Genomic DNA, 15,655 nt, shown 5'->3' with positions numbered 1-15,655 from the left:
CAGAGTTCAGTGTTTGCTGATGGGCGCAGGTTGAACGTTCTAAACGAGCGGCGAAATAAATATCATAAAGGCTTAAACATTTCAATTTCCTTAAAATATAGTGTTAAAAATTATCCTTAAATGAAAAGTCTTAAACTGAGAAATAGTGCAAAAAAAACAAAATTTGTCCTTAAAAGTAAAAAAAAATTAAACTTTTTTCACAACAAAATAAACTAAAAACTACTTAACATAAAGATGAATGTAAAAATATCTTCTTTGTGAATAGAAAATAATAAAAAAATATCCTTCACACCTCCTTGCGTACAATGCAACAGTGCAATTCCTGCAACATCGCGCACAAAATGTGAAAATTTGATTTTATTTCTGTGTACAACGAAATCGAATACAACAAAAAACAAAATCGAATTTCATACACCATTCAACATGTCGCACACATCCGATTGCAGTATTTTAGATAATTTAACAACCTCACAACCGCAGCTGCTAACGCGTTGCAGCAGCACCGACAGTGGCAGTCAACTCGTCCTAAACTGCCAGCGAAATGGCAGTGCTAAAGGCACAGCTGTTCCCTCCTCGAACAATGCGCCTTCAGCTGCAGGCGCAGTGCGAATTTTTGTCGATGCAGACGGTGGCATACGCAACACAGGCTTCGTGGACAATTTTGCGGTACAGCGTCGTCACTCTGAGTATGTGGAAGCCTACGTGGATATGTTGCACGATGGCAGTAGTAATGTGAATGTACGTCGCGCGCGACCAGTATCCTGTTTTGTGCAAACGAAACTCACCAAGAATGGCTGTATCAGTGCTTTACAGCAGCAGCAGCAGCAGCAGCAACGGCAACGGCAACCGCTAAATTCAGGTCAATTGCGGCAGGAATTTGCTGCAACAATGGCGGCCTGGCTGAAACCAATGAAGTAGGCATAGAAAGGGTTTTAAAGTTTGATTTAATATGTATATATACATACATACATACATAACTAATGTGGTGGGGTTTTGAAGTTACTATTAAGTGGTGGACAGAAAATTCCAAAAGAAAAGTATGTTTTAAATTTTTATTGCATTTTTTTTTTATAGTCATATGAGTAAACAGGATTTTTAGGACCTAAAACCTTAATAAACGTAAAAAAACATATCGAAACAGACAGGAAAAGCCACATTAAATACTAAAAGAGGCAACAAAATTTGAAAAATAGGCAAAAAATACATTTACAGTGGGCGAAAAAAGTCTACGTACAGAGGATTTTCCGCAATGAATGCAAAGTTTTTATGCTAATTTTTTTCGCTGATGTTTTATAAAATTATAGTTCATACTACTGCAAAAATCATAAAAATAAAACTTCTAAACTTTGTGCATACCTCAGGAAAATTCAATAAATTTCCATAAAGATTTGCAATTTTTTAAATTGGTTTTCTAGAACGATTTCAAGTATGCAGTTTGGTAGCACTAATGGAAACCTAATTAAAAATTAGCATAAAAAACTTTGCATGAATTGCAAAAAAATCTCTGTACGTAGAATTTTGTCGCCCATTATACATTAATAAGTTCAAAATCATCAAAAAGTAAAACCAAAAAATATTAACTACATAGTTCCATCACATAAAAAATCAGTCAATATTTTAGTGAGAGTTTTTTCAGTTTTTTTCATTCTAGTTTTTAACTCAAAAACATCGTTGTAGTAACATTAAACCACAATATGCATCTTGAAGTTATTGACCAACACTTTCGTTCAGGGACCGTAACCGTTAGGATCTTTACAATCAAAATCAAAATTTAACAGTTAAAATATAATTTCTATAGTAAAACTCCGCTTTAGTTTTTCTCTCTTTATAGGACTTTGTGGTTTCAAATATAGGACTAATTCCAAAAATTATTTTAAAAAATTTAGTACAATGTAGAATAATAATTTGGATACCAAAGCTTTCAGTTCACAAGGATGAATACATTCTGAAAATGTACTTTTAATTAATCTTATTTTTTTAAGCTTATAAAGTTATAAGGACGAAATTTGAGAATTTGGTCGAGTGTATATTAAATCTTAACATATAGCTTTTTCAAAAATAAGTATTGCAAAATTTCAATGATATTCAAGGATAAAATTTCAAAAGAACATTTTCAATACCTACTCGTCCTTATGTACCAAAAAATTTAATCTGCTTTAATTCTAAAGAATTTTCTATTAAATTTGATGCCCATACTGTTTTTCTACGTTGCTATGGCTATTCAAGTGAATCAAAATAATAAGCAGATTATATAAAAAACTTAAAAAAAGGTACTTCGAAATTGATCATTCTTCAAAACAAGATTAAAAGGAAGCTTATATGATGCCTATAAGTTCAGATAGTTATAAGCTCGGATCTTGAGGAAAAAACATATGCTTATCAAAAGTCCCTTGGATGTCGCGAAACGCACCTACAGTAAATTATTTATGTGCTGCGGCTTTCTGTATCGACTTTACGATCGCATGCAGGCCGACCTCGACGGACTCTGCATTAATGTGTGCATGTTGAACTCCCAACAAGCGGGCATAAGTAATCCTGTTTCTAATAAGTAGATCAATCATCCTCTCCAAAAGCGATGTTGGGAATTACGAAGGATGGTTTGAAATCACTGGAAAAAATGTAGGAGCTTTTCCCAGCATTTAGAATCAATGTTACCCTGACCACTTTCCATGCTCCGGGCCACCGCCAAGGTCTTTTGCAACTGGACGGGTATAATGCCATCAGGTCTTGCTGATTCGCTCGAAATCTACTTTCCCCAGATGGTAGGTGCCTCTTGGGACTGGGTCGCTTGGAAAGTGAGCATCGAGGAGTAGTTTGAGGGATTCCGCGCAACTCATTGCCCAATTTCGCGCCTCTTTCCTCAAATATCCCAAAGGAGCAGTTTCCAATTTATGCTTTTTAAATTTCCCAACTACAGAGTAACGTAGAGTCACGTGCTCGACGGCATAACATCAGAGAGCTCGGATGTCCACCAAAGGACATCAATGATCTGACGAAACATGGAGTTTCCAGAGTTTCCTAGCAGTAATGAAAGCCTAGAGAGGTTCATCTTCCGAGCTTTCGGATAGAGTCAGATCCTCGTCAAGTGGCAGTGGGAAAACTGCACGCAGATCTCGGCAGTCGATACACCAGTTGTTGGACGAGCTTCTTCGAGAAAGAATTGAATGTGATCCGAAAACGAGAAAAGAACCAGAACCAAGCTCTGATGGGGATATCTTTGCTTTTAATAAAACCAAGATGTGACTTAACTTTCATAACTAGCGCAGAAACTGTGCTGCGAGTTTTAATTTTGCCCAATCGCGAAGCTGATCTTTCTGAGCCTAGCCTCAGATGAAACTTTACCTCACCATAATGATCATTGAAGGCGGATATCAGCCATAGTTTTCAGGCCACGCTCTCCAAACTGATTGTCTTTTGCCACCAGTACTCTTGGCTTCCACAAGGATCGAGTTTGAATCCACCCCTATAGTTTTAAGGCGCGCCTTATATACTCCCTCCCTCTCCGGTTTACCCCATCTGGCACCGTCTTGTTAGACCTTAAGTACTACCTTTTTGAACCCATAATTTATTACCCCCTAGGCATCAGCGATAGCACCGAGAGACTGCATTGAGGATTATCTATGCTAATCTATAGGGATCATCTTCTCGCGCCCATTAGCCATTCATTCGAACACCGGAAGGTTAGGAATGTAGTTTCTGAGGATTTCCTTAGTTTCGTCTTAGAAAACATCTTCGACAGGAAAGGTCCCTCTTCACGACTTCAAGCTTATCTTCCAACCAAATTTCTTTAACCGTCACTGCTTTTGGAAGATGGGGTTTTACCGCGCTCCCTGACACCTAGGACAACGTAGTCGATCTGTCTTGTGACTTCAATGAACAGCTTTGAGGCAACTCCAGCCCTGAACCGTGAGTTCTTCGTCCGACTCTCTCCTATTTTGAGAGGAGAGAAGATTTCGCCACCAACCGAGAGGAATCTTCCCAAGAAGGAACCAGTTTTTGGACTCAGTTTCAACGATCTCTGCCGCTAAAATTACTCTGAGGCCTGCCTCAGAACATAGGTGAGAGAATACCGCCACCGCCAATTCAGGATTCGATAAATGCCAAACGTGGCATAAAATCTTAGTCCATATAATGGAAACAGGATCGTTGTCACTTCAGTTTATAGAAGGCTGCAAAATTATTATCCAATCAATTTTACTACGAGTCACGGAATATGAAAATCTTCTGCAGATTAAGTGCTTAAGTTTAATACCTTAATTTTTCATAAAAAGTTGAAACTTTAAATTTCTTTAAACAAAAACTTATTGGAGTTTGAGTACCGCGTTCGAATACGAACGATGGGTTATAGTTTGCTGAGGCCTTGAAAGAGCGTTTCAACAGACAAATTTTCTTAATTAAAAACATTGCATTTAACATTTTTTTATTTTTTTGTGTTATGACATTCTCCCGTGTAACGATCGCCGATTCAATGATTTCAGAATTATTAAAACGTTAAAAAATAGGGGTTGGAATTTTTTCGCAATCTTTTCTTCATACAACAATTATTTTATACACATAAAATTATATCACTAATCCCATAATTTCTGTTTTACTTTTCTATTTTCCAGCTCACAAAGCAATCTTTGCAATGGTGGCATTCCCAGTCAGAATCATATACTCGCATCGAAAATAAAAAATAATTGCAGTCCAAATGGCCAGAAGAAGGGCACCGTTACGCTGTCACATCTGCCACAGCGACCACCTGTCGATATTGAATTCACTGAAATATCCTATTCAGTATCAGAAGGACGAAGGCGTGGCTTAAAGACTATACTCAAAAGTGTTTCGGGCAAGTTTCGCAATGGCGAACTTACTGCCATTATGGGACCGTCCGGAGCGGGGAAGAGTACACTTATGAACATTTTAGCTGGCTACAAGTAAGTATGAGTAGTAGATTATTATGTATAGTCTTTTTAAAGGTATGTATGTAACTACAGTAAAACAAGGCACAGGAAAGCTAAACAAGTTTTAAGAACTTTCAGAGGAGAATTTTGAGAAAGAGAATGTCCCAATGTCCAAGTCAGCAGCTTTAAGAATACTTGTGTTAAAGTTTACCAAATCCAATAAGCCGCAAGTAATTATGAAGACTTAAGCCACCAGCCGCAAATATGCGGGAATCCTGCATTCACAATACGCCAGGACGATAGGGTGGCCGGCCTGTAGTATTATTAGTTACTTTCTATTTTTATGGCTTCCTCTTCTTAATTCGTCAGCATAAAGCTCAAAATTCGATTATTATTTTCTTTACTTTTTTCTTTTCTTTTATTTTCCTTAGCCCAAATTCAAGTTGCCGCGTGCCTTCGACACTTGTTTAATTCCTTCACACCACAACTCACATTATTATATTGCCGCTATTTATCGCTCATTTAGCTGCTCTATTTCGCATTTGACATTCTTCGAATATTTTCTGATTTGTTTCCATTGCTGTTTAGTATCGTGCAGTACGTGAAAATACGTACGTACATAAGTATAAAAATGTATGCCAATATTAATCCGTAGCCTCTACATCGTATCCTTTTGATACGTCGTCGTACACAAGTGTTTGTGCATGAATGGCACTTGTCGCAATATTAGGTTCATTTTGAGTGGAGACAAAGCTATTCAAATCCATTGTTGCCTTTTATGTTTACTTGCTTTGTATGCCAAGTGATTTATTGACAATTTCGAGATTCATTCATTCATTTAAGTAATAAGTCGACATCTTAATAAGCGCCATGATCCACCTACCTAATGAGCGAAATTTCGGCAAATTCTCTATTGTGTGAGTAGATTTTCACTATGGTGCTTTAGAAATACGAAGCGTATGCATCCATTTTTTGGCATCTAAAATTTAAAGCTACTAAAGCTCACAAGTGACTCTGCTACTTATCAAAATATTTTCATAAGATTGCGCCGAGGTTCTTAGTCCTTAGTCTAGCGAATGCCGGGCAGCTGAGAAGTAAGGCTGAGATGATTCTACCTCGTCTTCCAAACAGCTGCGGCAGTAGGTATACGTGACGATGGTAAGTCGCGCCGCGTGGGTTGCTAAAGGGCCATGTCCGGCCAGACTTTTGCAGTGAATTTCACCAGACAATGACCCCATATAACAGATTGGCTTGATTATGGTTTCATACCGCGATATTCCCCATGGAATTTTTACTATAGTACGGAGTCACCGTTGCATTTGTTACTCGCTGCTCACTTTTTGACTTCCACGATACCTCCCGTCCAGGATAACGCCAAATAACTTGACCAGTCAAAGAGAATATGTGGAAGACCCCCGATTGAAGGAAGCCGGGCATGAGGCACTTTGTACCTCCTGGTTAATAGTACGAGCTCCGTCTTTCCAAGATTTATTACAAGGCCGCAGCTAGCGGTCCAATTTGTGACCAAGTTTAAGTACCCCTACAAAAGATCATACGGAGTTTCAGAGAATTTTCTTCTGACAATTAGTGCTACATCTAACGCGTAGGCAATAGCCTCGCATCCTTACTTTTCTAACTCCTCCAAGATTTTTTTTTCGCGAAGGAAAGGGGGAAAGGCTAGTAGGGGTGTCTCTACTCACTTTTCGCTGGTCAGAGACAATTCCCTACTCCGCTGTGACTGTTCTGTCGTGCAGCATACAGGAGATGAGCCTAACAAGGTAGTTTTCGACACGGAGCTTTGTCAGGGCTCTACTACTATCGCGCCGGGTAGCATATTGTTGAAAGACCCCTCGATATCAAGGAAGGCACCAATTGCAAAATCTTTGTTCCTAAGAGTGGCCTTGGAAGAAATTGTGTGCAAGGCAGATTCCACGGATCTATCCTAAATAAAAAGGGTGTGGTTCTCAATTGTTCTTCTCTCCGAAATTTTTCCCGCACAAAGGAAATGTTCGCATAGATTTAAAGTCAATAAAACGATTAAAAAGATATGCGAACACCAATGGATGTGGGAAATCATTACTCCCCTGCTTACGAGACTTTTTTGGCGAGAGAAACACTTCGAGTCAAAAATACTTGGAGCCAAAAATTCGCCATATCAGGCTGTCGGAGGACAAACAGCTATAGAGAAAATGCTCTGAACAGTCCTTATCGTCAAAGCAGGATGCACACAGTGCATCGCCGATGATTCCGTGTCCCGCAGTCAGAACTATTAGCGTTCGTAGTTCACTCCTTTTTTTTCTAAAAAGGGATTTCGCCATCGTATGTCTGACCGTTTCAAGAAAGAATTGATAATCTCTCACTTGTCAGTATAACAGCAATTTTCCTTTGTCATAAGATTCCAAGTGTACCTGACAGGTCTCTGGCTTTGCTTAGCAACGGAGGTCATCGTCAATTTACATTCCTAGATTATTCTTAAGAGGTTTGAGTGGTTTTCAAGGCTTTTAAATCAGTTTAGCTGTCACTGTAGACTCTGATTTTATGTCCACACCACCTTTCTACAATTATCCTGTCAGCTACTTTCAGTATTGCTAAGACTTCCGATATGAATACCGTTGCCATTTCACCTAAAATAGTAAAGCATCTTAAGTTACTGTCCTGATGCCATCCAGCTCCAATACCATTTTCATTCATGGAGCCGTCACTATAGAAAATTTTTCTTTGTAGACACCTTTCGACGTACTTTCTTCTTAAATATACTACAGACACCATTTGGTCATTTGGAAGCCATTAAAAGGGTTTCGCTCTGACAACTTTCCAAACAACTATGTGGGTCCGAAACTCCGAATGTAATGCTGTAATAAGAAAATGCAATCTTTATCTCTTCCTATTGCACCGCCAGGTGTAGGGAATCCAGCATACATGTACTCCTGTGTAGCCCTTTTAATATAAAAATTCTTTTGGGTATCTTTTGACGACGGTTCCACGCCACCATGCTGAAGCAAAATGTGCGATAATCGGCCGATCTCTGAACCCAAGTCTTAAACAATGCCAGATTTTGCATTGTTGGGGCTGATATAAATCCTTTGCAAAATGCACCATTTACCAATCCTTTTCAGAATCCTCTGTATCTTTACGCACACCTTTTCAGTCAGATCTCTTTAAACAGACATTCGTGAGAGATATTATTGTCGCTAGTGCGCACAGATAATCCGCGTTAGCTAGAATGAGATGGAAGTCTTGCATTTCCCTTGAAAGGGAGTTCGCTACCAAACAATATAAAATAGTATAGAGTACACCACCCTGATGGCATAACCTTTGCCATAGTACTAGGGCCATCCATCTTCCTCTGCCACAGTCCGCAACCTTCTATATAACACGAAATGGATCCACCTTATGATTGTGTCATCCACTCCATGTCGTCTTATGGAATCGGTGAAGAGTAAATACCATCCCTGCAGCAAGCCCAAAAGCCATTTGCCTTACGTCCCTATTAGGCAAGATCCTTAGACCTACTAAGGAAGGAACAATAAAGAAAGAATAAACGCATTTTACTGTCATTGGGTTCTGAGCCAATTGTGAAGTTTCAAGTGGAGCTTGTAAAAAATAAGACCCCTTATCATTTCTTATCGTGGCTCAGAGCGCCAAATGCAATACCTGCGAAAAATTCACAAAATAGCAAATAAAAAAAGAGTTATTTTTTAATTGACTTCTACTAAAATTACCAAATATGAGCTTTTACTGTAATTACAAGCCATTGAATTCAGGGAGAAGGGAACCATTGAGACAGGGTAACCAAGCAATGAATCTCACGCAACTCACCCTATGGACTAACCCAGTCGGAGATGCACACTTCCTGGGTCTCCTGTTAGTTGAGCTTGACTGCCGATCTGTCGCCCCGTCACCAGGGTTATAACTAGTATCGGGAACACATTCCTCACTTTTCACATCGAACTCGTTCTGAGTCTTCTTGTGCACATTGCATTGCTACATTCGAGGAGATAGCATACAAATACTGCAGGAATTTAATGGTGGTAGTGACAGACTTTTAAGAGAATGATGCATTATTCGGAAAATGAGTTCACACCCGACATTAAGCAATAGATCTGGAGTCGAGCTCTATATGGTTTGCTACTGCGGGCAATTCTAGTTACTTTACATACACAGTTATATATTATAATTTAAGTACATAAGTAATTTTATTTAAATTTTGAGTCTGTACATCTTACTCATACTTCTTATCTTTCTTTTCAGAACATCCCAGTTGAGTGGTTCGGTTCTGATTAATGGCAAAGAGCGCAATCTGCGTCGCTTCCGCAAACTTTCTTGCTACATCATGCAAGACGACATACTGATTGCGAATCTCACGGTACGTGAATCCATGATGATCTCAGCCAATCTGAAACTGGGTAAAGATATGAATTTGGCTGCCAAGAGAGTCGTAGTTGATGAGATACTTGAAACAATTGGTCTCATGGAATCCTGCAACACGAAGACCTACAATCTTTCGGGTGGACAACGTAAACGTCTCTCCATTGCACTCGAGTTGGTCAACAATCCGCCAGTGATGTTCTTTGACGAACCCACATCCGGTTTGGATAGTTCAACCTGCTTCCAGCTGATTTCTTTGCTCAAGTCTTTGGCTCGTGGCGGCCGCACTATCGTTTGCACTATTCACCAGCCGTCGGCGCGTCTCTTTGAAAAATTTGATCACTTGTACATGCTCGCCGAGGGCCAGTGCATGTACCAAGGACGCGTGCGAGGTCTGGTGCCATTTCTCTCGTCGCTCGGCTACGACTGCCCTTCATATCACAATCCGGCCGACTATGTGCTGGAGGTAGCCTGCGGCGAGTATGGCGAAGCTGTGCAAAAGCTGGTGGCGGCGGTCAAGGATGGCAAGTGCAAGAAATACAGCCAAAAGGACTATGGATTGAATATGACGGGTGTACGCTGCATTGCGAATGATATTGCCAAAGGCGATGGTGCCGATAATGGTTGCAAGAATGTTAATAGTGCAACAACAACGTCGCTCACGGCGACCACAACACTCACACATACAGATGAGAAATTCCAAATGGATGCATCGGCCATAGGCTTGGTGGCCAAATCGGATTCGAATGAATCGACTACAGCCATGTTACAGTCACAACAGTCACAGCAATCAGACTGTACCGTTATAAATTTAAACATTCCAAGCAGTAATAATGGCAATGGAAATTCCAGTACTGGACTGATCTACAATGTTCATGAAGATAGCTGCAGTCTGAACTCGAAGGGTGGACAAAATGCCCTCACTGCAGCCGCCGAGAAAGCTGCAGCCGCCGGCTGCACCACTTCGTTGCTGGATTCGCACGAGAGTGTCGTTACGCTGCCCAACAGCTCTGGCTTCCCCACCAGCGGCTGGACACAATTCTGGATACTGTTAAAGCGTTCCTTTGTGACGATTATGCGCGATCGCATGTTGACGCATATGCGTTTAGCCTCGCACGTTATTGTGGGCGCCATCATTGGCATGATTTACTATGATGTGGGCAATGAAGCGTCGAAGGTGATGAGCAATGCCGGATGTATTTTCTTCACAACACTATTCACAATGTTTACAGCGATGATGCCGACGATATTGACTTGTAAGTGAATGAAATTCGGTTAGACTAAGGTCTAAGGGAAAGGGCGTAGTTTTAATTGAACTGTTTTTGTTTGGTTTTTTTTTTTCAGTTCCCACTGAGATGTCGGTGTTTGTGCGGGAGCATCTAAATTACTGGTACTCGCTGAAGGCGTTCTACTTTGCTAAGACAATGGCTGATCTACCCTTTCAGGTATGAAATGCGGTGCATGTTGATTTCTATTTTTTAAAGTGACCAGGTGTGGAAATAAAATAAAATATTCGTGAAAACACGAATATGAAGAAAAATTTAAAGGCTGAACAAGGATAACTAAAAATATCGAAAATAATATTAGTATTATATAAATTCCGATGTAGAAACGGTATCGATGAAGCCTATAGTGATAAGAATGTTAAGTGCTATTACAAAATGATAAGGGGCTTTAATATTAAGGATAAATCCCATATTCTGGTTTCAACACACATTTATTGAGACACCAAAATGTTTGATTGTTTATGACTAAAAATCGATACCTGAAAGAAGCAATCGATTACTACGATTTTTTTCGGAAAAGATATATATATATATAAATAAACATATCGATAAAACTTGAATTAAATGTGGCAGTCAGATCGAAAATTTGCAAAATTTCGAAGCTTTTAACTTTTCAAGAAATTTAAACAAACTCTCTTTTGACATAAATATTTTTTCCACAAAATGTTTGTTCTTATAACCATTTTATTTGCTATAAAAATTCGTAAAATCAAAAAATTTAATGGTTTGAATAAATAATTGTCTAAATAAACATTTCACTGTCGAAATGTTTTTTAATTGTCTTGTGTTTATTCTAATAAAAAATTTAAATATTATATGTATACGTATATATTAAAAAAATTAAATGTATTGAATCACAAATCCGGTTATTGAATTTAATCGAGAATATTTTTTGTCGAATAAAAATTTATTATCGATAAAGAGTTATCGAAAAAATTTCAATTGAAATTCCAAAAGTTCGAAAAAATTAAAACTCTACACTTCTGAATATTGAATGTTAAATACAGGATACGAAAAACCAATTTAATCGAGAATATTGTTAATCGAATGAAAAGTGTTATCGACAAAATTTTAAATAAACAATCCAAAATAGGTAACGAATTCCAACTGAAATTTTTTATTTCAATTATTTAAAACGAAAAAACTTGTCTTGTGAATCTGACTAAATTTTAAATAAGCAATCCAAAATAGGTAACAAATTCCAACTGAATTTTTTTATTTCAATTTGAAACAAAACTTTTTTTGTGAATCTGAATTCTAAATACTGAATTTTAATCGAATAAAAAATATTATCGTTAAATAGTTTTAGAAATTGCAAATAATAAACCTAGAGATCGAAAAAATCAAATGAAAAATTAGAATTTTCAATTATTCAAAGCAATGACTTTTTCAAAAAAAAAATGATATCGTATAATCAAACATGATTATTTTTTCGAATTTTCTCGAAAACATTTTTAATCAAATAAAAAATTAGCATCGATAACTATCCGAAAGATCGAAAAAACCAAAAAAAAAGGAACAGTCCAGCGCCTTCGTCTTGGTCTGCAGGCTGTATCGGAGATACACCCGCTAAATTTAAACGTAGAATACGTGGTATGGTTAAGAGCATATCCAAGTCAAAAACGAAAGCACAAACTAAGAAAAAAATATCGATAAAAAAAGCGATAATAAAATCGATAACAAAATCGATAAAAATATCGATAACAAAATCGTTAACTAAATCGATTACAAAATCGATAAAAAATCGATTACAAAATCTATCGAAAAATCGATTACAAAATCGATAACAAAATCGATTCCAAAGTCAATAACAAAATTGATAACAAAATCTATCAAAAAATCCATTACAAAATCGGTAATAAATTCGATAAAAAAATCGATAAAACTATCGATAACAAAAGCGATGGCAATATCGATAGCAAAATCGGTAAAAAAACCGATAAAAATACCGACAACAAAAGCGATAACAATATCTATAGAAAAATCGATAAAAATATTGATGACAAAAGCGACAAAAATATCGATAACAAAAGCGATAACAATATCGATAGCAAAATTGTTAAAACAATCAAGAAAAATTTCGATAACAAAACCGATAAATAATCAACAATAAAATCAATAACAGAATCGATTACAAAATCGATAACAAAATCGATAAAAATATCGATCATTATATCGATAAGTTCCGAAAATATCGATAGCAAAATCAATAACAACATCGATACAAATTTCGATAACAAAATCGGTGAAAATATCGGTAACAAAACCGATAAAAATATCGATGGCAAAATCGATTAAAATATCGGCAACAAAATCGATAAAAATATCGATAACAAAACCAAACAGATCCACATTAACTGAAACTTTCATATGTACGTATATATGCATTTACATATGTACATACGCTGCGATCAAAAGCCGCATTACATACGCATACATACTTTTTGTCTCCTTCCCACACTTCCAACATATGCACGTGTTTGCAAAATGATGACGAGGTGATTTTGTATGGAAAATCATTTATGCCCATATATTTGAATAAAATAAACATATATAGAAGATATCAGCCAATACTTCCCATATACCAAACGAAAGGAAAACTCTTGAATTTTTGATTAAAGAAAACAAAAACAAAATCATTCGAGCGGTTTTCGAGCATTTTGGTAATGAAAAAAATTTGCAAATTTTTTCAACAATTTTTTGCCTTAAAATGCTCAATATTTGTTAAATTTATATAAAATTTGTACCCGATAATATTTCTACTGCTCCAAAGAACCTATATCCCGAAAATGAAAGTTATATATGCCAACAATAAGTTGCTAGAGCACTTTAAAGGCTCAAAATTGACCCCAAAATAAGGCAATGTTTACCGTTGTCTTTACGACAGAAACCGAATTGGTTATTTACAAAAATGAATCTGTCGACAGGTTTGGAATTTTATCTTTGAAACGCCACACTTTTCTTTGAAATCGCTTTATTAGTTCTCGTGCAATAAGCGTTTTTGTGAAGCTCTAAAAATTACAACTACAACATTTGAACATAGCCCCCATACCTTAAGGTAAGACGTATTCTACGTCAAAAACTAAAAAAAAATATCGAACGAATCTTTACAGTCTTTAAAAGGACAGAGTTTGAATTCAAAAACTCTTGATTTCGCACTCCACTTCAATTTTCTCTTAATGGTCACCTCACATTAGGTTAGCTTGGTTTACCGCTAAGATCAAACAAAGATCCTTACTTAGTACTACCAAGAAAATGGAGAAAATCAAGAAGATTACAATTTTCCAGGCATATGTACCTATCTCGTTCTAGCTACACACAGAAAAAAGTCATCTAAAAATATTTTTCTCAGCACAGGATTTGGTAACATTAACTAAATAATATAACCAAATTATGTGCTGAGAGATTTGTCATGTTAATTCAAATTCAAATAAGAAGTTGATAGAAAACATCTGGTCACCTCAAACACAAGCATACAAAAATTACTAAAAATATCAAATATTTGACATTCGATCTTTTCCACCTTCCCGCAGATCTTCTTCTCCAGTGTCTATGTGATTGTTGTCTACTATTTGACCTCGCAACCTATGGAATGGTTACGCATCTCAATGTTTGTCTTCATTTGTGTGCTCACATCGTTGGTGGCGCAATCGCTGGGCTTGCTCATTGGTGCTGGCATGAATATCGAAGCGGGTGTTTTCCTGGGGCCCGTAACTACAATACCAACCATACTATTCTCAGGCTTCTTTGTTAACTTCGACACTATACCAGGCTATCTGCAGTGGGTAACCTACGTCAGTTATGTGCGCTATGGATTTGAGGGTAATCAAACGTACTTTATATGCCTAAGATAGCATTTTTTCTAAATTATTTCCACTTATTCTTCCACACACGCATCCGAAATAGGCGCCATGGTATCAATATACGGCATGGATCGTGCCAAATTGGAGTGTCATGAAATGTATTGTCACTTCCGTAGTCCAAAGAAGTTCTTGGAAGAGATGTCTATGGATCAGGCCGAGTACTGGATTGATGCGGTAGCCTTGCTGGGTACATTCATTGCGCTGCGCATTATTGCGTACTTTGTGCTGCGCTGGAAGCTGCATCTGATACGCTAAGCAGGGCTGAGGCAACAGCCAGCCAGTAGCTATAAGACGTACTCTGTAATTAATATATGTATGTAAAATGTATCTATGTTTATGTATTTGTAAGTAGTAGAGAGTCTTCAAGACAGTTCCAAGGGCATTTCACGCGCCGATTTCAGTTTATTTGAAATCGTACGTTTAATGTGTTTTCTATAATAAAATTGATATTATTTAGAGAGTCTTGAATTTATAGAAAGCTACAAAGACATGTGTACATACATATGTATGTATGTACATGTTTAAAAAATATAGAATTTTTACGCATATTCAACTTGTAATTAAATATAAATTACTTACAAGTAATTAACTTACATATATATGTAACTTTGTATATTATTAAGAAACCTGTTTGCAAATGTGCTTTAGTTTTCATTCTATTTTACTTTTTGTTAAACCCAGAGACTTTTTTGTATGGAAAAATGTTGGTAAAATTATTATATTAGCGCGTAAATAGCTTGAAATATTATACACATCATAGATGAAATAAAACTTTAAATAAAACATCCAAGATATAAATACAAATCATGCATAGCAAACTTATTATCCAATGAAGATAGCACTTAAATCAGAGGATCCCAAAATTTTTTCCAGTTGACCAATTTCAAAATTTTAATGGTTCGTAAACCGGAGATGGACATCGCCTTGCCCGCAGGCAAAGCTCTTTTAAGCTTTCTATGTATTTTGTATAGAGGCATGCAGAGTAAGGTCGGTCTGAGAATTTATATTTTTTAAGAGCCTTCCAAGAGCGCTAGCATTATTTACATTCTCTTCACAATAAACTCTTCTAATTTTTGGCTCACTCATGAATTTGCATGAGAAGTATTTGTAAAAGAGTTTATTCGAATTGATGGCATCGCTTTTAATCCCATCGCTCCGAGTGATGCGAAAAATATTTATCACCAATATTTTTAAAATATACAACTTGAAAAAAAAACGCAAAGCTTTGTATTCCAAACTTTTAGTTCATAAAGGG

At 37.0% G+C, this 15,655-nt stretch overlaps 1 protein-coding gene across 1 annotated transcript; it reads left to right on the top strand.

Annotated features, from left to right (window-relative positions):
• The first annotated feature begins 267 nt into the window (after nt 1-267).
• LOC118740539 (ATP-binding cassette sub-family G member 4-like) lies at nt 268-15,388 on the top strand. The gene is made up of 6 exons (XM_036472114.1): nt 268-914; nt 4,608-4,916; nt 9,135-10,507; nt 10,596-10,696; nt 14,071-14,359; nt 14,444-15,388. Exons 1-6 carry the CDS (start codon nt 424-426, stop codon nt 14,653-14,655), a joined length of 2,775 nt encoding a protein of 924 aa, XP_036328007.1. The 5' UTR covers nt 268-423; the 3' UTR covers nt 14,656-15,388.
• The last annotated feature ends 267 nt before the right edge of the window (nt 15,389-15,655 follow it).

This window comes from Rhagoletis pomonella, unplaced genomic scaffold, assembly GCF_013731165.1.
Source record: "Rhagoletis pomonella isolate Grant_MI unplaced genomic scaffold, Rhpom_1.0 Rhpom_scaffold_00006, whole genome shotgun sequence".
Classification (NCBI taxonomy): Eukaryota; Metazoa; Arthropoda; class Insecta; order Diptera; family Tephritidae; genus Rhagoletis; species Rhagoletis pomonella.
Note: the sequence above shows the minus strand (reverse complement) of the source record. Positions and strands in the feature narration are given on the sequence as shown.